General features: G+C 34.7%; 2 protein-coding genes across 4 annotated transcripts; one reads left to right on the plus strand and one right to left on the minus strand.

The window, feature by feature from the left end:
• Positions 1-2,720: 2,720 nt before the first annotated feature.
• On the minus strand, positions 2,721-9,897 carry LOC127946611 (COP9 signalosome complex subunit 5). Its single transcript, XM_052543307.1, has 8 exons — positions 9,548-9,897; positions 9,207-9,441; positions 8,212-8,340; positions 7,744-7,809; positions 7,535-7,620; positions 7,328-7,439; positions 6,033-6,181; positions 2,721-2,978 (listed from the first exon to the last, which is right to left on the minus strand). Exons 1-8 carry the CDS (start codon positions 9,682-9,684, stop codon positions 2,888-2,890), a joined length of 1,005 nt encoding a protein of 334 aa, XP_052399267.1. The 5' UTR covers positions 9,685-9,897; the 3' UTR covers positions 2,721-2,887.
• An 801-nt stretch (positions 9,898-10,698) lies between these two features.
• On the plus strand, positions 10,699-22,623 carry pign (phosphatidylinositol glycan anchor biosynthesis, class N). 3 transcript variants are annotated; one of them, XM_052542717.1, is made up of 29 exons: positions 10,699-11,024; positions 11,229-11,471; positions 11,897-12,018; positions 12,101-12,199; positions 12,281-12,387; positions 14,016-14,140; positions 14,447-14,577; positions 14,815-14,931; positions 15,043-15,083; positions 15,156-15,215; positions 15,325-15,417; positions 15,499-15,554; positions 15,761-15,839; positions 15,935-16,117; positions 16,277-16,416; positions 17,497-17,596; positions 17,716-17,808; positions 17,899-17,990; positions 18,155-18,260; positions 19,351-19,459; positions 19,831-19,933; positions 20,555-20,657; positions 20,805-20,891; positions 20,991-21,046; positions 21,130-21,205; positions 21,326-21,399; positions 21,710-21,752; positions 21,837-21,889; positions 22,016-22,623. In XM_052542717.1, exons 2-29 carry the CDS (start codon positions 11,254-11,256, stop codon positions 22,137-22,139), a joined length of 2,790 nt encoding a protein of 929 aa, XP_052398677.1. In that variant the 5' UTR covers positions 10,699-11,024; positions 11,229-11,253; the 3' UTR covers positions 22,140-22,623. The 3 variants fall into 3 exon arrangements, with proteins under 3 accessions (XP_052398677.1, XP_052398678.1, XP_052398679.1); XM_052542718.1 differs by having other exon boundaries at positions 10,699-10,978; XM_052542719.1 differs by lacking the exons at positions 10,699-11,024; positions 11,229-11,471 and having other exon boundaries at positions 11,974-12,018; positions 12,265-12,387.
• The last annotated feature ends 106 nt before the right edge of the window (positions 22,624-22,729 follow it).

Genomic DNA, 22,729 nt, shown 5'->3' on the forward strand with positions numbered 1-22,729 from the left:
AGTCTTTTCTCTATATTGTGTTGTCAACCACAGACGTTGAACACAAGGACAAAAGTAAAGGGAATACATACATCAACACATGACAGCAGGTCGGTTTTACACTTGATCTCAGAGCAGCAGACTATGGGGAGATGACATGGAGAGCCTCTTAAAATCAATAACTTTCTGTGGTTAAACTCTAGGGACCTGGATGGAGACAGCAGTTTGCCAGTCATTATAATATATTGCCGTATGTTTAAAAATGTATTGCAAATTTACACTCTTATTACTAATAAACAAAGACAAGCGACTTAGACCACTGTTGGCAATTATAAACGCAAAAAAAAAGACAGCTAATACAGTCGAAATAAAATGAAACAGCACTGCATCTTACCGTAATGCACAAAAGTTATGAATTAACTGTCGTCAGCTATAAAAGTTTTTTTTTTTTTGCTGCTTTAAATCTTTATCTTCTGCTTCATGTCTTGGCTTTGTTTAGGAAGTGAGAGCAGTTGTTGGCAGGCGCAGGGTCATCTTTACACACGCCAGAGGGATGCGCAGTTCAAATGCGGCATGACACATTCCCAAAACAAATGGTGAAAGGTTTTTAATTGTTTTAAATTCTATGTCAATTTAAGAACACGATGTTCAACGTTTATATTGTTGTGTGAAAATGTGAAAGAATGTTTTTACTGATGTTATTAAAAGTCTTTAGTAATTAATTCAAGCCATCGCAGGTTTTTGTTACAAATAATTTGAGTTGTAATTAACTTATTAATTAAAGGAAGAAAGCAAATGAACAAATGAAACAAACCTTAATAAAAATTCAAAACAGTCTTATTTTTTATTTTACATTCCTTGTTTGGCTAAAGGATATATATATATATATATATATATATATATATATATATAAATATATGAAGATATTATATTTCACATGTGAAACACATGTGCGCAGAGGATTGCAGAGAAAAACAATTGTTGAAAAAGAAAAACTAGGTTTAAACCAAAACCTAGGGCCACCCTTGAGGCTTAGCAAGACCCTTAAGCATTTACATGTTGAAATCAGAAACCATGTTTATCAGCTTCAGCTGGAAGAACTTAACATTTCCCCTCTTTCATTTCAAGCTCAAACTGCTGTCCCTAATAATGCATATCAGTTCTAGAGAAGTGCGGTGGGCTTCGGTGGCCTGAGTTACTGTGGTGACCCGTGTATTGTTATATATGGTGGATGAATGCACTTCCTGAGACACTTGCCTCCATGCAGAATACTTGGCAGAAAGGAAATGTTGCTTTGGTTGGTTTAGGAACATAGAGAGGGTGTTCAGCTCTTTTCAGACTTTTCTCTGGAGCACTGAACACATTTCACCTCCTTCCTACCATGCTTGTGGAGATTATTTATGGTCCAAAGAAAACATCAGTGCTACCAAATATCTGGAGGTCAATGGTCACAAAGGCTAGGTTAACATTAGTGATCAATAGCCACTGTTGATTATTTATGCTCATCACTCGGATATATTCTCTTACTCACATTTATGTCATAACTCCTAATACTTATTATTTCAAAACATTTTCTCTGGGTTCAGCAAATGAAAATGGCATTGGCTGATGTTAGTTCACTCCTTTAAAACATAATTTACTGAGGCTTAGTTATATCTCATTTCATTTATACTCATCTGGTGATGATTAAAAGCTTTATTAATGGGTGAAATACAGAGAATGGGGGATTTTTGATGACTACTATTTTACAGGAATAGTTCACGGAATATTTAAATTTAGCTACAAATGTACTCACTCTCAAGCCATCAAAGAGATACGGGAGTTATTTTTTCATATTTATTATAAGAGTTACAGTTGATAAAAACATCATAATGATCCACAAATAATTTCCAAGACTCAAGCCAATCGAAAACATCTTCTGAAGTGGATAGCTGCATATTTTTAAGAAACAAATACATCATTAAAGCATTTTAACCTTTTCTTCTTCATTTTAACAATTTTCTTTTTGCCATTCCGACGGCACCCATTCACTGCAGAGCATCCATTGGTGAACAGACTGAAGCTTTCTGGAACATAACAGCGAATCTTAAAATTAGCACAATGATGTGGGGTAAAAAACAAGTTCATAAATAAGAACATGTGAGCACGTGTGCATGAAACCTCACGGGCGCGAGTGTCTGCAGCGATAAAGAGCAGACACGCAGGGCTGAATAGACTCCACTGTATCAAGCTCCCGTTTCTGTGATACATCAGTGAAAGGCCACGACGTAACGCTCAGAATCCTGAAGGATTATGTACAACACAGAGACAACCTGCACAGGGTCTTCCTGACAGATGCGCTGTGGCCATGCCAAGCTGTGTTTATCTTTGGGCCGTTGAGTTTGTTATTCCATTATGTAATGCTATGACTGGCAAATATGAAAATGACCTCTTGTGGAGCACTGTGGTTTTTGTTCAATTTAATGTTGAATACTGCTGTTACAGCTCTTGACACAAGCTGTGGGAAATGGGAGTGGAGCGGTACCGTGTTACACACAGAACCCAGAGGAGAATACATTTCAAACATCTGCTAACATACAGCGTAAAGGAAAACTCATTTGTCTTGATCTAAAGGACAGTTTTGACGATGAGCTGTGCAAGTTATAATTTCAGACTTTCAGACAATACTTTAGCTGTAAATGTGATGCAATACTTTGAAGACAAATTTTAAAAAGTTTAAGAAAGGGAGCCAAAACACTTGATGCCTGTCAACTAATGAACAGCATTTATTTCTTTGTTTAAACAAATGATAAATGATTCAAACATTCCTACAGCAGAATTCCTTTGAATCTTTCAAAACAGTAATGAAATAACACATAACTAAGCGAACACTGCACGTGAAGTCATCTAACTACAGTTCCTTCCATGTTCAGTTGGCAGATGTGTTCACTTGATTGAAGAGTTTATCTTTGATAACTTGGGACATCAAACCATGAATTGCTTCAATGGTTGTCTTGCAGCTGAAAAACAAAGAAAGATGTTTAATCATGTTTTTATATATATATATATATATATATATATATATATATATATATATATATATATATATATATATATATATATATATATATATATATATTTTTTTTTTTTTTAAATCATTAGTTGCAATACATTACAAGTCAAAAAGTGGGGTCCCTTGCACCACTAAAGACACATATTTGCTCACAAAAAATAAATATAAACAAATGTTAAATAAAATAAAAAAATGAAACATTAAATACTATTATAAAAAAGAAAGAAAAAAATAATAATTGAAGTCAGTATACTTTTCTTAATACCCAAAAGAAACAAATTTACCCCCAATTAATCAAACAATGAATCAATTAAACAAAATGAATACATAATTTTTTATAAGTAAAAAATAATGGCAAAAGCAGTGGAAAAAATTATATTCTCCATACTCGAAAAGAAAAACATTGTTTTACATTTTTTCATGTAGTTTTATGCATTTAATTGCTACATTTACTGAAATGTCTGAAACTAAATTAACCTCCTTAGAATGTATTTAAAAAATTAAAATCAACCTGGTTGAAATGTAGGGTCTACTTATAATTTTATTTAGAACTATGATTGTCTATAAAGTACTTTTTTTGTGTGCATGACATTTAGAGATAAATAAACTTACCTAGGCTTGTTTGTTTATTTCTATGGAAGCATATGGGTAGCATTATTCAATTTGGGATGTAATATGCAAAATGACAATGCAATATGTAAAATGGCAATGCATTTCTGTATTTACATTTACATTTTCCAATACATTTGTGCAACGTTTGGTGCAAAATGAAAATGAAAATTAAATTACATAATTTTCATTTGCCATTTACTACACCAGTTTTAAAATGTAAAATGAATATTAATTTTAAAGCTTTCTAAGTTGCAAAATTAAAATGAAAATGTATTACAGAAATGATTAGATATGTCTAACATGTTAAAGCAAAAACTGTGGCAAAATGATCATTTAAATGCTATTTTTCTTAATTGCATTAACACTCACAGTCAAGACACTTACGATTGCATTTTCATTCGGTGTCCCGCAATGAATGTAGCAAAATTCAATGTGCACATTGAAAATGCATTCCGAGCCGATCACGTGTCCCCGCCCTCGCGCCACGTCAATCATTGTGTGAACAAGGCGGGGCTTACAGAAGGTCAGAGACTCCAGTCTCAAGAAGAGGATTCAATCAAGTGAGACAACATGGACAAGACAGTTGGTCCGTGTATGTTTTGATCATTTCGGTTTATGGCTTCAATATTTCATTCGGATTTGTGGGCGGAGCTAAAACGCTGCTTTCATCTGATTGGTCGAATCGGATCGGTTTTCATCTGACAGCCTTCAGCTCGGTCTTGTCATTCTTTCAGGCAGAATAAGAGTCAGTGCGAGTGAAGCACTGAAATGTCTGAAACCACCGCTCACTGTTAATTAGCATAATATTTGAATCAGATGTAGCTGGGCACATAATTCGTGCTGCTGAGACCTGCAAATTATTTCTAGGTTGTAGTATTATATGAATATTGTCCCACTGATAAAAACAGTGCAAATAGTTCTGTCCCTTTGGATAACAGTGAAGTGGAAATTAAAATCAATAATAGACTGAACAGTTCCATGTCTGTAACATTTACCACTCTCATCTTTTAAGTCATAATGCACTAGGTATGTGTGTGTGTGACATTAATAAATAATTTTAAAAATGAATATAGTTACATTTCTAAATAAAAATAGTAAAATTAGCTCTATGCTGCTCAGTGCTCCTGTAGCCTACCCCAGAGCGCCCTCTCGCGGCTGTAGACGGTAATGTTTTCTCTTGGTCTTGAATAAATGTGACATATAGTCCAGTGCGACTTATATATGTTTTTTTCCTCGTCATGACGTATTTTTGGACTGATGCAACTTATACCGAAAAATACAGTTAACATTATTATTATTATTTATTATGAGAGTAATTGACACAGACTAGAACTGTAATGTTTCACCCAATTCAGCTCATATCTTTAGACTCGTCTGACTAGTGTTGCTTGTATAACTGGCCAGACTTACCTTCCCAAAAAATCCTATTTAATTTTATTTCATAAATTTAACTATATTTATTTCCACTTTACTGTTATCCAAAGGGACAGAACTATTTGCACTGTTTTTATCAGTGGGACAATATTCATATAATACTACAACCTAGAAATAATTTGCAGGTCTCAGCAGCACGAATTATGTGCCCAGCTACATCTGATTCAAATATTATGCTAATTAACAGTGAGTGTAGTTTCAGACATTTCAGCTGAAGGCTGTCAGATGAAAACCGATCCGATTCGACCAATCAGATGAAAGCAGCGTTTCAGCTCCGCCCACAAGTCCGAATGAAATATTGAAGCCATAAACCGAAATGATCAAAACATACACGGACCAACTGTCTTGTCCATGTTGTCTCACTTGATTGAATCCTCTTCTTGAGACTTGAGTCTCTGACCTTCTGTAAGCCCCGCCTTGTTCACACAATGATTGACGTGGCGCGAGGGCGGGGACACGTGATCGGCTCGGAATGCATTTTCAATGTGCACATTGAATTTTGCTACATTCATTGCGGGACACCGAATGAAAATGCAATCGTAAGTGTCTTGACTGTGAGTGTTAATGCAATTAAGAAAAATAGCATTTAAATGATCATTTTGCCACAGTTTTTGCTTTAACATGTTAGACATATCTAATCATTTCTGTAATACATTTTCATTTTAATTTTGCAACTTAGAAAGCTTTAAAATTAATATTCATTTTACATTTCAAAACTGGTGTAGTAAATGGCAAATGAAAATTATGTAATTTAATTTTCATTTTCATTTTGCACCAAACGTTGCACAAATGTATTGGAAAATGTAAATGTAAATACAGAAATGCATTGCCATTTTACATATTGCATTGTCATTTTGCATATTACATCCCAAATTGAATAATGCTACCCATATGCTTCCATATATTTCTACTTATAATTGATTATTTATTACTCAACTGACAGGGATTGTATTACCTGTCCCGTGTTGCCTTTGCTAGTTTGTCCTCAGATTTCCTATCATGTGTGTCTAAGCCCAGCATGAAACTGCCACGTCCCAGCTGAGCTTCTGCCTGCTCCAGCTTCTCAGACAAGTCAAACACCTGTCCAGTGGTGTAGTCTGCATTCTGAAGGAATAAAAGCCATTAACACCACCATTTCACTTGCTCTAGGTTAATGCACAATTTCACAACACTTCTCAAACCTTCACAATGTGCATTCCACAGATGGTCAATTCAGTAGGTTGATGAATTGTTTGCTAAAGCCTCCTGAATGAGGTCTCAAAAGTTTGCAGAAGGTGAGGTTGTACACTGCCCAGACGAGGTTTCATAATAAAGACAGACTCGGTGACTAAAGGTCTCGGTATGTGGTGACAGCGTAATCACTGACAACACTTTTTTGACAAGAACACAGAGCTCTGAGGCTGCTGTTTAGATAGTCTGCAGCCCATTGAAAGCATTAAACAAAGCTCATGACAGAATGTCATAATCAACAATGACAAGCTTTCAAAACAAATAGATAGGGAAACAAAAGCAGCATCTACAAATATGAATCATGTGCACAAGCTGTCAACAAACCCGTTATATTATCCATCTCCTGCACAGAAAAATAATGGTATCCTTAAGAATCCAAAACATTTTCAGGATGATAAAAGATAATAACGGTGAATATTTTTATATAAACAAAAGAGAAGTTATCAATAAAATGACAAACATTTATATAAACAATAAATGTCATAAATGCTAGTTAAATGTTAATACTTACTGACTTTGCTCGTTTAGCGTTTAACAACTTGCTAACATTTCGTGGATAATATTTTGATCATTTTCCCCCAACCTTGTTACACTTGTGATGTCCCATTATATCTCATTATCCTAAATTATGACCAAATACTGAATTAAATATATTATCAACTTGTTTTCTTTTGATTAGAACAGGTTTTGTATTTTTTCTTTCAGAACTGACTAATCATAGGCTTCATGATTAAGTGAATTCATAGTCACAATGATCCATAAATAATGCTTATTTCACTCAAAAACTGTTTTCAATAATTTTTTTATCATGCAAATATTCCATGTAGTCTCTAAGGTTTCATAAGAGCATGAAACCTGAATGCAGTATAATTATAAAACAATTAGTAATGTATTTTAAAATGAGTGTAGCACAGAAAACCCAAAGATTCAGGATTACATAAATCTAAAATAACTGAAGATTTCTGCACATATTGCTATATTAAACATAATAATTTCACACCAATAAAAGACGGTACTTACTGTGAGAAGGCTGGAGGAGCTCAACGTGTTGACCCAATACTTATTCCACAGCAGCTCTAGGAGTTTGCGGTCCAGGGAAGACTTAAAATAAGACACTTCTAAAGCATAGTACCTAAAAGCAGAAAACGGTTTATTGTAAATTGCCAGTATTTTCAAGCCAAATCAATTTTCAAGTATAAATACACGTATGTGTAGAAAAAAGCTTACTGTTTGCAGTGCACTCCAAAGTCCTCAATTTTATTAAGCGGTATTGTTTGGTATTCAGATGGACCCTCATCTGGAGGCTTGTAACCCTAGCATTAAAATTGAAATATGTAAGGAGAAAAATATTTTCACACTCATACAAAATGAATAGACACATAAATATGAAATACTAGACATTTACAAAAAACTATTTAGTCAAAAAATGTTCCTACCTTCGGATATGTCCTGAACGCTCCAAGATTGACCTTCCCTGCGGATATAGTTCTCGTGGGATCGATCTGAAAAGAATGAAAAATGACAAGGACTGTAATAAGCAAAACAGTTTAAATATCACAAATAAAAACACTGAGCTGCCAGGTTCGCAAGTGAAAGTTATGAGCACCAGGTCGCTATTTGCCCTCAGCACAAAATAAGCAAAAGAAACGGTAAACTGTATAATGTATTTAGTTACAAAGCTAACAGCCATTAATCAGACACCGCTACAAATGTCACCAAACTCATTTGTATTTTAGGGGTCAATTATGGATCACTAATATTACTGAATTTATACTGATACTTTAAGCTGAGTTATTTCCCCCCTCTGTCTTTTGAGATTGATGGTAACAGAGTTTAGAGAGGACTTTGCAAAATCGGCCCTAATGTAAAATAAGCAGCCCGTTTAACCCTTTAAGAGCACTTACCACTACTGCGACAAAGGGCTCTTGAAACTGCTGGTTAAGCATCTGAGTGCTGACATCTATGCCTGAAAGCCAGCAGCCGTATCCAGGATGACTGTGATACCATCCAATGGCATTCTCCAACCGCCCCACCTAAATGAATTCAGAAATGACGAGCCTCAGAATTACTAATATTTCATCATAAGCTGGACAGGACATTCATGGGAAGTTACCGCATAATATGTCACTGAAAGTATAAAGTGTATATATTTTAGTTTCTGTGACTGTTCACTATTTATTTAAATATTTTTACTCATTTTAAATTACATTTTTGCCTTATTAATTTATGTTAAATGGTCTTTTTATGTGAGAAATTCATTTTTAAAAGTGCAAATATTCCATGTAGTCTCTCAAATACTATAAAATCATGAAAATAGAATGCATAATAATTATAAAAGTATTAGTAAAATATGTTTAGATGAGTAGAGCATATGAAACCAAGATTCAGCATATACACAATACATGCATATTTTAGTTCCTTCCTGTGATTTTTCACTATTTATTTTAAGATTTGTACTATTTTTAAATCACATTTATGCCTTCATTAATTCATTTTAAATGGTCTTGTTGAGTGATAAACATTTTTTAAAGTGCAAATAATCCATATAGTCTCTCAATTAATTTTAGATCATGAAAACTGAATGCATAATAACTATAAAAGTATTAGTAAAATTCTATTACACCAGTGTAGCATATCACATTCACAATACATGTATATTTTAATTCCTATAACTACTCACTTTTTGAAATGTTTTTTATATTTCATTTAATTTAGCCTTTAATTGTTTATATTAAATGGTATTGTAATGTGACAATTTTAGATGTGCACATATTACCTGTATTCACTCAACTAACATGAGTATAGTCACAATGTACCTGATTTATATTTAGAAACCAACTGTGGGTTTGTTTGAAGTATTTGCCTAATATGAATTGTAGAAAATGTATAGTCATTGTACCTGTTTAGCATTCTCTATATAAGCAGCCATGTATTCATAGGCAGCAGCCTGAGCATTGACCCGGGTCTCAGTGCCCTCCACGGGCAGAGCGAAACTGTCCATGATGTTCATGGTCTCTCCATCCACCTTCCCCAGCATAAGTCCCATCACCTCGAGGTTTCCTCCAGAGCGGGCATGCATCACCATCTTCAACAGTGCCAAAGCTGATATCTTGCAGTATTTAAAATAATGATGGCTGTAAAAAACAAAAGCAAAAGCAGTATGGAGAACAGATATTAATCATTCGAAAATAATTCAGGCCCCTTGAAGAGGCATACATTCGCGTGGTGTGGAAAACTCACTCTTTAGTCCAGGGTTTGGCTGCCAGAATCTCTTGTTGCTGTTTTTTATCATACTTATATATTTCATCAATACTCTGGACTTCCTGCATGCTGTTTGACAGCTCCCATGTTTTCATCGCGGTGCTGCTGCCAGCCATAGCTAGAGTCGCGTTCTGATTAACTAGAACTAACTATATTAAATACCACTTGCAATTTACGAGATTTAAAATTCTAGACAAAAGCTCAAGTGTGTAGTTTATCTAAAAATGTAAACGCAAAATTTAACAATCATTCACAAAGCTCCTTTTGTATCCCTTTCCTGATCAACTCTCCGACCGGAGTGAAGCCAGCGACCGAACATACGCGTTAGCGAGGAATTATATCAGTGTCAAAATAAAAGTCAAAGTAACTCGACTTTACTTGTTGATAAATTATTTTCCCCCTGCTTATTTGTTTTTCATTTCATTAATTTAAATTATTTTTAAAGTATGTTTTTGTCAGTATATATATATATATATATATATATATATATATATATATATATATATATATATATATATATATATATATAATGTATTATGTTTATCTTTTACGTTATTATGATTACGTTTATTTTATGTAACGCTATGTTTTTTAATTTCTCGTTTGTTGCATTTGAACGTTTCTGTTGCTCTTTAATGTTTGTTTTAATGTTTGTACAGTATCATATTTATCTATTTACTTGTTTGTTTGGTTAATTGAATATCGTTTTAATCTAAAAAAAACATGGCCGGAAAGACTACAATTCATCATTATTTTGGACTACTATGTGACGAATAAAATTTGCAAATGTGAAGGAAAAAGGCAACAATCATTACATCATATAAAAATATAAAGAGCAATTTGGAATTTTTAAATGTATGCTCCTGTAAAAATTAGAAGACTTGCATAAAAAGGTATAATCAAATTTTAAATTAATTTCATGGTCGGAAAATCACTGACATTATTTAAAGCTAATTAAATTTATATATATATATATATATATATATATATATATATATATATATATATATATATATATATATATATATATATATATATATATATATATGTCGTTTAAAAACACATTCTCTTTTCCTCAATCGGGGGTAAGCTCACCGGTCGTAAACTACATTTCCCACAATGCATTGCATGACTTCCGGTTCAAATGTTACTAATACAAGGAAGTGAGGAAAAGTTCTCCGTTAATCTACTTACAAACTATTTGGTTTAGTAGGTCAGAAGCCAAGTTGCTCGCCAGACATCAACAGTGGATACCATCCGCCGGTAAAGAAGAAGAAGACATCAACAGTACGCTAAAACATACTGAAAGCCAGAGTGAAGCAGGCGTTTTGTTTAGAGACTGTTCTCGCAGACTGACGGTCACTCACGCTCTGCTGGGTGCTTTCATTGACACGACTGGTGCACTGATCAGTTAAGCGACTTTGTTATTCAGTTTTAATTTGAAATAAGCAAAAAGGTAAGACTTTTTTTATTCACTCATACTATTGTAAAAATATTAGCAAATTTTACTTCTGAGATGGCTATGGATTATTTAGTCATTTTGAATGTGGTCATATTAAGGTCATGCCTTTAAGACAAAACTCAAAATAATTTTAAATATAAATGAATGCGTTTCAAATGTGCATATTTTCTCTTGTCTTTCTTTCTCTTTCTAAATCAGTGCCACAGTTCGGATAGCGGACAAGATGAAGATGATGATATTCTTCATCGTGGGACTCACTGTCCACATAGTCTTCTTTCTCTCAATATTTGACATCTATTTCACGTCCCCTCTTGTCCATGGAATGACACCACAACGTGTCCCTCTGGCCCCTCCGGCCAAGCGCCTGGTGCTCTTTGTGGCAGATGGTCTGAGAGCCGACAGTCTTTTTGACAATAGGACAGGCAGGGCTCCTTACCTAAGGTGATGAACGTGGAATAATCTTCTCATGCATGTGCTTGTCCCATTCACGGATGTAGTTCTGAAAATTCAGTCTCTAATTTTACTGATTAAATGCTTATTGTTTTAAAATATTCACTATCCTTCATGATTGCAGATAGAATGATTCAGAAAATAAATCACACTAATAAAAATAAGTTGCATACTTTTGTTATAATATTGCGTTTTAATCTCAAAGAACACCGTTTAGACTTTTTAATTGTATGCTCCTTTAGAAACAAGGACACTTTAATGTTTTTACATGGATTCCATATTATAAACAGAAAAAACCCTTACATTATTTTAAAATAATGGAATTAGATTTTCTGTCTGGTATGCATGTGTGCCTCCAACAAAAATATATTCATAACTGCATTTAACTTGTGCTTCTTATTGTTTTTTGTTATAAGGAGTGTGATTGAGAAGAGCGGCACATGGGGGGTGTCTCACACGCGAGTCCCTACGGAATCAAGGCCAGGTCATGTGGCTTTAATAGCGGGCTTTTATGAGGATGTTAGTGCTGTTGCCAAGGGTAAGCAGCAGTCACATTTTTTTTTGTGTATAACCTGTACATGTGCAAATTCAATAATGTGTCTCTTATTCTGTGGTCACAGGCTGGAAAGAGAATCCGGTGGAGTTTGATTCTGTTTTTAATGAGAGCAGACATACCTGGTGTTGGGGAAGCCCTGACATATTACCGATGTTTGCTAAAGGTATAACTCCACACCTGTGAATAGAACTATGAGGGTACAGTGACTTTATCTAATAGCTTTACTAGCTTGTGTGTTTTGTAGGAGCCACTGGAGACCATGTGTACACTTACACTTACCCTTCAGAGCGGGAGGACTTCGCCTCCACTGATGCATCCAGACTTGATACATGGGTATTTGATGAAGTGAAGGTAGGATACTGAATGAGTTTTACGTAATCACTTTTGATGAACTAAACTTAAAAAAACACAACTGTTATTTCAATTCACTGTTTGTGATGTTTAGTAAAGCGTGGCCCAAAATTTGGAAGTCTGGCATTCAAAAAATCATAGACTTGAACAGAACAACATGCTTTGTCTCAAATTATTTTAAATACAATTTATATAAATCATTTCCTAAATCTTGGATAATAATTATGCATGCATTTTTGTGACTTCATATTAATTCAACCGTGCACACACACCCCTAGACACACACCCAGTAAAAACTGTGATATATTTTATAAAAATAAATAATTATGAATTAAATTTTCTCTTTTTTAATATATTTTAAAATGTAATTTGTTTTATTTTCAGCAGTCCAGACCATTACTCCAGTCTTCAGTCACATGAACCATTTTAATAAAATGTTTTTTTTAAACATTTGTTGTAAACAGCTGCTTAATATTTATGTGGAAACACTGATGCATTTTTTTCAAGATTCTTTGATGAATAGAAAGTTCAAAATAACAGCATTTATTTGAAATAGACATCTTGGTAGCACTTTATTTTTCAGTCCTGTTCCTCATGTACATACTATATACTTATTATAGTAATTACATTAACTAGGTACTAACCCTGAACCTACCCCTAAACCTAACCCTACCCCATGTAGTTACCTTGTATTACCAGTGCCCGGTTGGATGAAACTCCTTAAGCTAAGAAATCCCTTAGATATAAGGGTAAGGGTACCCTTAGTGAAACTTGGGTTGCAAGAATAAACCCAAAGGGTTTCCTTAAAGAATTTAAGGCTATTATTAAGTTTCTCCCCTTAATTATCTAAGTTTTCCCTTAAGCGTTGCTACAAAGTGACCATTTCACCTTAATAAATTTAAGGGACCAAAACAGCTCCCTTAAGTCAACTTAAATTCAAATACGATGGCTGATTTAGTGTTAATTGAAGAGGAGGAAATACCAAGGCATGTTTTTAATGATCGTAATAATCCCTTGGAGACGATGAATGGTTGATGAAAGGCTGAAAAGTATTATTATTATTATTATTATTATTATAACCACTTACGAAAACAATAATTGCCTTTTCGTCCTCTGTCCAGTTTGGTTTACGTTTTTTAGTTTTCTGTTATGTTTGTGCTCTCCATAGCAATACAAGTGTGATTTTAGCAAGGGTTTGGCTTTGTGGTTCGTTATGTTCTGTTCACTGTTTAGCAACCGCAGCGATCTTTGCCGTATGTTGTCAGAAACTACTGTGAAACGCTTAGAAAAACACTTAGGTAAGGGTGACAGTTAAGAGGTTTCTTGCAACGCTCTTAATGAAATCCCTTACCTCAGGGATTTTTTCATGAAACCCTCACTTAAGGAGTTTCATGCAACCGGGCACAGAACTTTATTAGATAAATACACTGTAAGTACACGAACTGTAAAATAAAGTGCAACCAAAATCTTTTTTTAACCTTTTATGTCTTTACTGTCACTTTTAATCAATTTAATTAATCCTTACTTTTAAAAAAGTATTACTTTATTTAAAAATATTTTTAGAAGGTCTGAAACCCTGAAATTATCTTGTAATAAATAAGATAATTATTATTATTTTTTTTATTAAGGATTTTCTCAATGTTGCCAAAAGCAATGAAACTCTACTGAATATGTTACATGAAGAACAGAATGTGTTTTTCCTTCATCTTTTGGGGATAGACACCAATGGCCATGCCCACCGGCCCATGTCAAAGTAAGTTAAAACATTTCACCACATTAACATTGTAATGTCATTAACAACACTTTTTCCCTTTTATGTTTTTATTTTATTTTACTGTTTTATATAAAGCCACTTTGAAGCAATGGTTGTTATAAAATGTGGAAGAAAAAATTAATTGGATTGCAGTATTATGTGTTGAGATACCTTAAAATGATTTAATTTACATACAGAAATACATTTATTCAGAACACCTTGACATACGATGCACCACTAGGTGGAGCTCCTACCATTGTCATATTCTCAAATGTAATATTTTCTTTGGGATTTCTTCACTTACAGGGAATATCTAGAGAACATTGGCCTTGTTGATTCTGGTGTCGCTGAAATTGTCAGTGTGATGGACGACTTTTATGGGCATGATGGAAAAACGGCTTATATTTTTACATCCGACCATGGCATGACAAATTGGGGTAAAATATCTCTGACCTAGACTTTAAAACGTAAAAAATCTGTGACCGGAAACTTTGTTTAATAAATTACTTTCATCGCTCTGAATGAAGCCAATCTTTTGAGAATAATATAACATTCACCTGAATTATATTACAGTTCAAGTTCAAGTCAGCATTACAAAATAACATTTAGTGTAGAAAAGGTAATTTATCAGTTATAAATCTGTTCAGTGCAGTATACGGGTTTATGTTTTATAGGATCTCACGGTGCGGGACACCCATCAGAGACGCTGACCCCACTGGTAGCATGGGGCGCTGGGGTTCAGACAGCACATAGAGAGGACTCTCACAAATATGATGATAATTATTTAAAAGGTTTGTTTAATGTCCTTTATTGGTCTCACACCACTTTATTTCCATATTCAAACCTAATTACATCATGGAATTAATTTTGTCAACATTTCTTTAACCCTTCATACATTTCAGAATGGGGGTTGGAAACATTAAGGAGAGCGGATGTCAATCAGGTGAGATTTTCTGTCTCGTTTTCTGTCTATAAATGTCAGGAGCTGATCTGATTTTTTGTTTTGTTTTTGCAGGCTGATATTGCTCCACTTATGTCATCTCTTATAGGAGTTCCCTTTCCTGTGAACTCAGTGGTGAGCATGATTGCCAGAGCTTTCAGATCACGAGTTTATATCACACTGCTATACAGACATGAAAGCACTTGATAAATAATTTTTTTTTGATGCATTTGTTGCATCACAGGGTGTCTTACCGCTGAATTACCTGAATAACAGCCAACACTTTAAGGCTGAGAGTATATATGCAAATGCAATTCAGATCTTGGAGCAATTCAGGGTAAGGTAAAGTACATTTTGAGACATTCTGTCTGTTTTAATTAAAAAATAACCAGCAATCTTTTGTTTATTAAACAAACAGGTAAAAATGGCCCAGAAGAAAGAAACAACATTATCCTTTCTGTTTACACCCTACCAGTGAGTAAAAATCATAATTAACCTAAAGACAAACGTTCAGTCATCATTTGCTCACTCTTATGTCTTTTCAAACCTGTATGACTTCTTTCCTCCTTGGGAAAGAGGGATTTTTGAATTGAGTTTGTTTTCCAGGCAGTGTTCTGAAGGTGTTGGTATAAATCTGGTAAGGTCAGATCGAGTTGTAAGATTGTCTTGTTTACTTCTAGGCCTCTGACTGACTCTAAACAGATGGATTTTGTGCGTAATGCAAGAACTTTGATCCAGAAAGGGCAGTTTGATGAAGCAGTGAGTGTTGATTGGTTGTTGTCTTGACCAAACTGACTTGTTGATCATCTTGATCTTGTCTTGCCATGTCTTTCTCTGTTTATCTTTTTCCATAGATCAGTTATTGTAAAGATTTGACAGTTCAGGCCATGGAGGGCTTGTCCTATTATCACACGTATGACCGACTCTTCCTTGGCAGCAGTGTGGTTCTGGGTTTTATTGGTTGGACCTCTTATGTGGTTTTGTTCATCCTGAAGACACATGCTAGTCTACGCAAACCTCCAACTTACTTACACATGGTAAGCAGGGGATGTTGAAGTCCAGCGTGTAGCATGTTTGTAGGTCATGGTCATCGTCACTAATAATGAGGTTAGTGGTTTATTGTAAAAAAAACTAAACTAAACAGATGTTAAAATAAATGTCACTTCCTGTATCTGTTTGAATCTGTTGAATTCAAGGTAACAGAAAGGAGTCTGGGCCAGATATTTCTATCTATAGGTCTGCTTGTGGCTCTGTTCTTGATGGTCCAGTCCAGTCCTTGGACATACTACGTCTACTGCTTGCTCCCTGTGGCCGTGTGGTTTTCTGTCATGAGGGAGTAAGTTATTCATCCCTGTTTTTATTAAATTATTATTTTGAGATTTTCTAAAGCTTGAATTTTAAAGATTAACTTTTAAATGATTAACATATGATGGCAAAGGTACTTAATATAGGAGAAAAGAGCATGGGAAATTAAATATCCAGTATTCTTTAATGTATGTCCATTATATACCATTTAATATAAAATGATGTCCAAAAATCATTGCCATACTGATATATTTTGTGTATCTATAATGTTAATTAACAGGCCCAACAATTTGCTATATTATTCACATGACCAAGGATGAATAAGCAAATAGATGCATTTCACAAAAATGCTTCCATAAACAAATCCATATTTGTTAATCGTATTCAAATGTATTAATAAATTGACATTTGCATTAAAGAATTAAGGAGACACTTTTATCCAAAGTGACTTACAAATGGGGAAAATAGAAGCAATCAAACCAACAAAAGAGCAACAATAGAAGTGCTTTGACATGTCGAACGCAGTACACATAGCAAGGTTTTTTAATATTAAATAAAAAGTTGAAAAGAAATAGAATAGATAATGCTAGCGTTACAGGGTCAAAGTTTATTTTTGTTATTTTTAAATAACAAGAACAAGTAGATGGAATATAAATAGAATACAGAGAATGCTAGCGTTAGAGGGTCATGTTCTTAAGAATTAAAAAGAAAACAGAAGATATCATTGAAATGGAATAAAAAGTGCCAAGGCTCAAATTTTTTATAATAAATAAAAGAAGATTATCAGATATAATAAAAATGGAGAGTGTTTTTTATAATAAATAAAAGAAAATATTAGATAGAATAGTGAATTCTAGTGATAGAAGGTCAAATGTCGATGGAAGACTTGAGTCTCTAGCAGTTTCTTGATGGTCAGATTGAGTTGGGCAGGTCATTCCACCAGCAGGGAACAGTTAAAGTCAATGAAAGCAATTTCATTGCATGCAAGATTGCACTTTAATGAGTGGTTCACTTGCAGATCGCAAGCTTCTGTGGTACACATAAGTCATAAACATTATTCCAGCCCCCCCAATTAGATTTTTAAAGTTTGTGTATTTTCTCTCTGTCACAGATTTGAAACTCTTGCCAGTCTGATTCGATCACTACCCTCATTACCGCTCAGCAAATGCTTTGGATATTTTTTACTGGTTACATTTGGAATTGAGTTACTAGTAAGTGCTTGATTCGTTGAATTGTTGTCCTGTTTGAGTGTTTAGCACTTAGTAGTAATTAGAGGTGTTAACTATTTTCACTTCTTTCAATTCATTTCCTCTCTGCTGGTGTTTATTAGGTTGTGAGTTTTTTCTATCGGGCCATGTTGACCTTGGGGCTGATCGTGCTGGCACTCTGGCCTGTGCTTTCTGGCCTTTACACTAAAGCAAAAGTAAGGTGACCTTCTCAGGGCTTCTTCTGGTTTGAGGCCTGAAAGGAGTGTTTTTTTTAAGACTTGTTTTTGTCTTTTATGCTACTGTAGTTCAGGTCATTGAACTGGATGTTGAGCTGTCTCTTTCTGGCTGTGTTTCCACTGTTGCCCGTCGTGGGACGGGAACCAAACGTTAACTATGTGTGAGCACTCTTTGTTCACTTACTGATGCCAAATCCTGTTACACACACAATCATTTGTATATTTTCTTCTTTTAACCTGTTAAATACATTTTATACAATCTAATTAGTGATGCTGAATGGTGTCAGGAAGGCTTATCTTCTTAATTGAATGTGTTTTACTGTAGAATTTGCGCTGGAGTGCTGACCCTCTTCAGCTCGTCCTCATACCTCTGGTCATCATGGAGATGCTCTCCTCTGATCCGAAGGGATCGTCAGCTGTTCATCTGCCAGGTCATTTTTGACTCTTTCTTTTTTTGTCCTTTTTCACTCTCACAGGAAATTTTTAGCATTAACATTTTGGTGCCGACATTTGAGGTCAGTTTCTGCTCTAAACAGCAGCTGAATGTGAGATTCCAAGCCAAATCCCTTTCACATAAAATATTTACTTGACATACCCCCTGGGATTTTAGGTGAATCAAATTTCAGATTCTAACTTCAAAAATCTAATTATTTAATCACATTTTAAATAGTGGTTACAACATCTAGTTTTGATCTCTAGAAGGCTAGTCCTTTTAACACTTGCATTTAGTTCATCGCGATCAATCACATTATTTTCTGCGATTAATTGCAAGTTATGCACAAAACTAATAATGCATTCAAAAGCAGTGTATTGTGCACTTTTTTCATTTAAAAGTAGGCCTACTAATAACATTTGGTTTGCAAACACTTAAAATAAATAAGGTGCTTTTTACAGCAGTGTTCCTTTTTCATGGTAGCAATTATTTATAAAACAAGCTATTTGTCACTTCCACGACATTAATGTTTTTATAGAAAATATTTTATAGCTTGTTATAGAAAGAGAAGTCCAGAGCCTCGATCATAACATTATAACAGGCGTCTTCCTAGACCTGCACGATCGCGGGACCCATCGCAGCAGAGCGGGGCGCGGGACAACACTTGATGGGCGGGTAGAACTCGCGCGTGCTTCTCTGCTGTCTTCACGTGCTATCAGAAACTTCCTATTTCCAACTTATAAAGTCATGATTACGAGCTTGTTGCATTCTTTTCTGTTAATATATAACAGTGGTTTGTGAATGTTGATGCTTAGCCTAAATAATTTGATCGGGACCAGGTATAATAAAATATGCATTCAGAGCCAGTGAGCAATGGACTTTGATAATAATAAAAAACTGCGTTAACACGCGATAAAATTATTGTCGGTTTTTATCAATTAATGCATTAACGTTATAATACGTTAACTTTAATTGTAATATATTTATAATACATTTTGGCCAGATATTTTATTTATTCATTTATTTATTGCTGTATTGGCTTACTCTAAACTGATCTGAGAATCTTATTTGTGTTTATTTGTTTCCAGATGATGCAGGTGGTGCTGTGTGCTTACATCCCGACCAGCACACACTCCAGTCTGCAGCTGAAGCAAGGCTTGCCACTCTTCAACCAGCTTGTTAGTTGGCTCACACTAGGTTTGCAATCTCCATTCCGATGATGCTTTGATCCCATACACACCACACCGTATTAAAGGGATAGTTCATCCATAAATTTACTCACCCTCATGACATTCCAAATCTGTATGATTTCCTGATTGTTTAGAGAAATTTATTTTTTTTTCTCTGTGAAAGTTAAAGGGGTCCAGTGTTATTTTGAAAGTTGGAACCCCAAAACATTTTCTTTAGTGCAGAAAAAAGTCATAACGATCTGAAATGATATGAGGGTGAGAAAATGGTGTGATGAATCCTTGAAGCGTGTCTTTTAACCAGTGAATTGTACTTCTTCTTTTCTTCCATCCGGTTCATACTTTATCCCCTGTTATCTCACACTGTTTTTTTCCATTTAGTTTCCTCATTTTTGATACCATTGTTGAGTTCCACCAGGCTCTTTCACAGACTTCTGAGTATCCTGATGTCCTTAGTTTGTGTCTACCTCCTCCTGAGCACAGGGTAAATCCCACTGACCATCAATCTACTGCCATCAATCTAATCATGCTATGCTTAGAAGTAATCCAGCATGTAAGTTTTAGTCAAATTCTCCTCTTGAGGTTGCCTCAAGACCACATAGTGCAAATAAGTTGCAAAAGCTTCCAGTTCAGCTGCTGACCGGTTTGAGACGGTTTCAGTTTTACATGCAATATTCAAATGAATAATTAAGAATTTAATAATACACTAGTATGGGGCTGGTTATTTTTAAGGAAGTCTTATATTCCCACTAAGGCCAATAATAACATTAATATAACGTTTCTATCTAAATATAGCTATCACTCCAGTCGTCTGATAATCTGATTTGGTGCTCATTTAAACATTTCTTATTATTGTATTTTCAGGAAATCTTTTGTAACATTATTATTGTGAAGTACCTTTTTTCTTACTAACTTCTGAACCGTTGTGTATGTTCCTACAATATTAAGCAAATCACATGATGTTCTGATTAATAAATCAAATGGATTTTTAAAGATGTGATACTTTGTTGAGATATATTCTAAATTGCATTATAATTTATTCCAAAATAATATTTTTAAATGAAAGCCCTTATTCTAACAGCAATTTGGTTTGCAAATTGTGAAGGTATGAGGCTCTTTTTCCACCGGTGCTGTCATGGCTCATGTTTGCATGGATAAACATAGAACAGGAAACCATGAACACACAAGGGACTTCAAATCGGACTGAGGTAGGTCGCCTTCTCCTCCGGGCATCTTCTTTAGGGGTTTTCCTTCAGCCAAAGCATTTGGTTAAAGCATATTGCATTGTGTAAAGTTTATGTAACAAAGTAATTGTAGAGGCACCACTGATTGTACCGTTTTGTTTGTTTTCTCAGCTGTCCAGCACTGATTTTGCTGAAAACATTGACATTGCCAAGATCAGGCAGCTGAGGCTGGATGACATTCGGAGATCTTACTTCTTTGCATCCTTTTAGACTACAGACGGTTTTATTTGTGTATTTATATTATTGATAAATGCATACACCATTTAAAATAACGTAGTTCCTTAACTGTTGGCATAGGTGTTTTTCATTATAATTGCATTCTTTGGCTGTGGTAACATTGCCTCAATTAATAGGTAAGCTGCTTGTTTTTTTTAAGTAAAATAGTGCTATAAAATAAACTACAATAAATGAATTGTGCCTTTATCTTCCCTCATAGTTTTGATCCATCCTCCGTTTACTGCTTTCTGACTGTCTTCAATCCTTTCATTATGGGCGGCCTGCTGATGTGGAAGGTATAGCGCTTGCTCTACATAAAGTGAAAGATTGACACTTTATTTATTTTTAATCCGTGCTATGGGCGCCCCACCTATTTGTGCTATCACGCTTCTTTTAACTGTAGCATTCTTTTTCAGGTGTTAATTCCATTTGTTATTGTGATGTGCACATTCGAAAGCATTCAAGTGTCAACACAGCTCTCATCACGAAGGTAATTTTAGCAGAGTATTTAGAACAGCAGGAAACCAGCTGGTCTTTCGCTTTTTGCCCACACTGTCTGCAGATTGACCATTTCTTCAAGCGTTTGCTATATCTGTGCTCGTGCCCTTCACAGACACTTTACAGTTGACTGTAAACAACTCTGCTTTGGTATTAGAGTACTTGTTAAAAACAACAACAACAAAAAAAGTCCAAACAAGGATATGTTCCTCCTCAGGTGGAACAAAATATTGTTTGTATTTAAGATTGCTGTATGACTTTGTTTTGCATGAGTTTACATAAATTCTGCATTTATTTTTTAGCCTTTTCCTCGTTGTGCTTGTCATCTCAGACTTGATGGCGTTGGTAAGCTTAACATAGAGGACATGACAAATAATGGCAATTTTTTTTAACTAATTATCTTAACTTATCTATGTTCTTTTTCACCAGCACTTCTTTTTCTTAGTAAAAGATCACGGAAGCTGGCTTGACATTGGCACTAGGTGGGTTAACTGTATTCTTGCTTGCATCCTCTTAACCAAACTGACCACAAGCTCAGTTTGTTTTGCGTCGGTCTTTGCGCAGGTGTAAATGCACAAATATGATCAGATGTTTCTTCTGTGTTGCAGTATTAGTCACTATGTCATCGTAATGTCCATGACCATCTTCCTCATGTTGCTGAGCATCATGACCCACATTTTAACCTCCAAGAGAATCCTCATCGGATGGAAACGAAAGATGCACTTTAGGTGACGACCTAGTACCGGGACCTCCCTGCTAATGTTTAAGGTGCAAAAAACAAGCACTCCGTAGTACATTAACATGACGGATGTTAAGCGTAGAGTCTTCCTGTTTCTAGGTATTTCTCAACATCAATGTTACTTAACACTTATGACTCTGCATCTTATAATAGGAAGACTCGGTATGGTATAACTAATAAAGAAAGGGGTCTGCTGTTAATACATACAGCAGATTTACAGTTGTTTAATTTTGGGACCTAAGGGGAAAAAAGGCCACAAGTCTGATTTAGGTTGAAGGGAATGTACTTGATTATGTCTCTGTTTATGTACTGTATGAGTTATGCCAAAGGTGAGGAATGTTACTGTACTTATTTCAGCTGATTTTAACTGGGATCTAAATCTAAGATGGTGTTACGGTAAATGTGTAGTTTTATAATACTGTGTTTTAATATTATGTAAATATCTCAAATTATTTATTTACAATAAACCTTTACATTAAGTGTCATTCCCTTAATAATAATGGGAAAAAAACAACAACACTTTGACCTTGATCTTCGTCAGCAAATGAAATGAAATGTTTTTTGAAGCAAATCAGCATCTGAA

The sequence above is a fragment of the Carassius gibelio genome, chromosome A24 (genome assembly GCF_023724105.1).
Source record: "Carassius gibelio isolate Cgi1373 ecotype wild population from Czech Republic chromosome A24, carGib1.2-hapl.c, whole genome shotgun sequence".
NCBI classification, from domain to species: Eukaryota; Metazoa; Chordata; class Actinopteri; order Cypriniformes; family Cyprinidae; genus Carassius; species Carassius gibelio.

Bases quoted from the DNA above. Each gene is read 5' to 3' on its own strand.
- LOC127946611 (XM_052543307.1), bottom strand. From the start codon at position 9,684: ATGGCTGGCAGCAGCACCGCGATGAAAACATGGGAGCTGTCAAACAGC. The intron at 7,810-8,211 runs GTAAGTGCTCTT...CATTCTTTTCAG, and splicing joins AGCCCTTTGTCGCAGTAGTG to ATCGATCCCACGAGAACTAT. The intron at 2,979-6,032 runs GTAATACAATCC...TTTGTTTTTCAG, and splicing joins GCAAAGGCAACACGGGACAG to CTGCAAGACAACCATTGAAG.
- pign (XM_052542717.1), top strand. From the start codon at position 11,254: ATGAAGATGATGATATTCTTCATCGTGGGACTCACTGTCCACATAGTC. The intron at 12,019-12,100 runs GTAAGCAGCAGT...CTGTGGTCACAG, and splicing joins TGTTAGTGCTGTTGCCAAGG to GCTGGAAAGAGAATCCGGTG. The intron at 12,388-14,015 runs GTAGGATACTGA...TTTTTTATTAAG, and splicing joins GGGTATTTGATGAAGTGAAG to GATTTTCTCAATGTTGCCAA.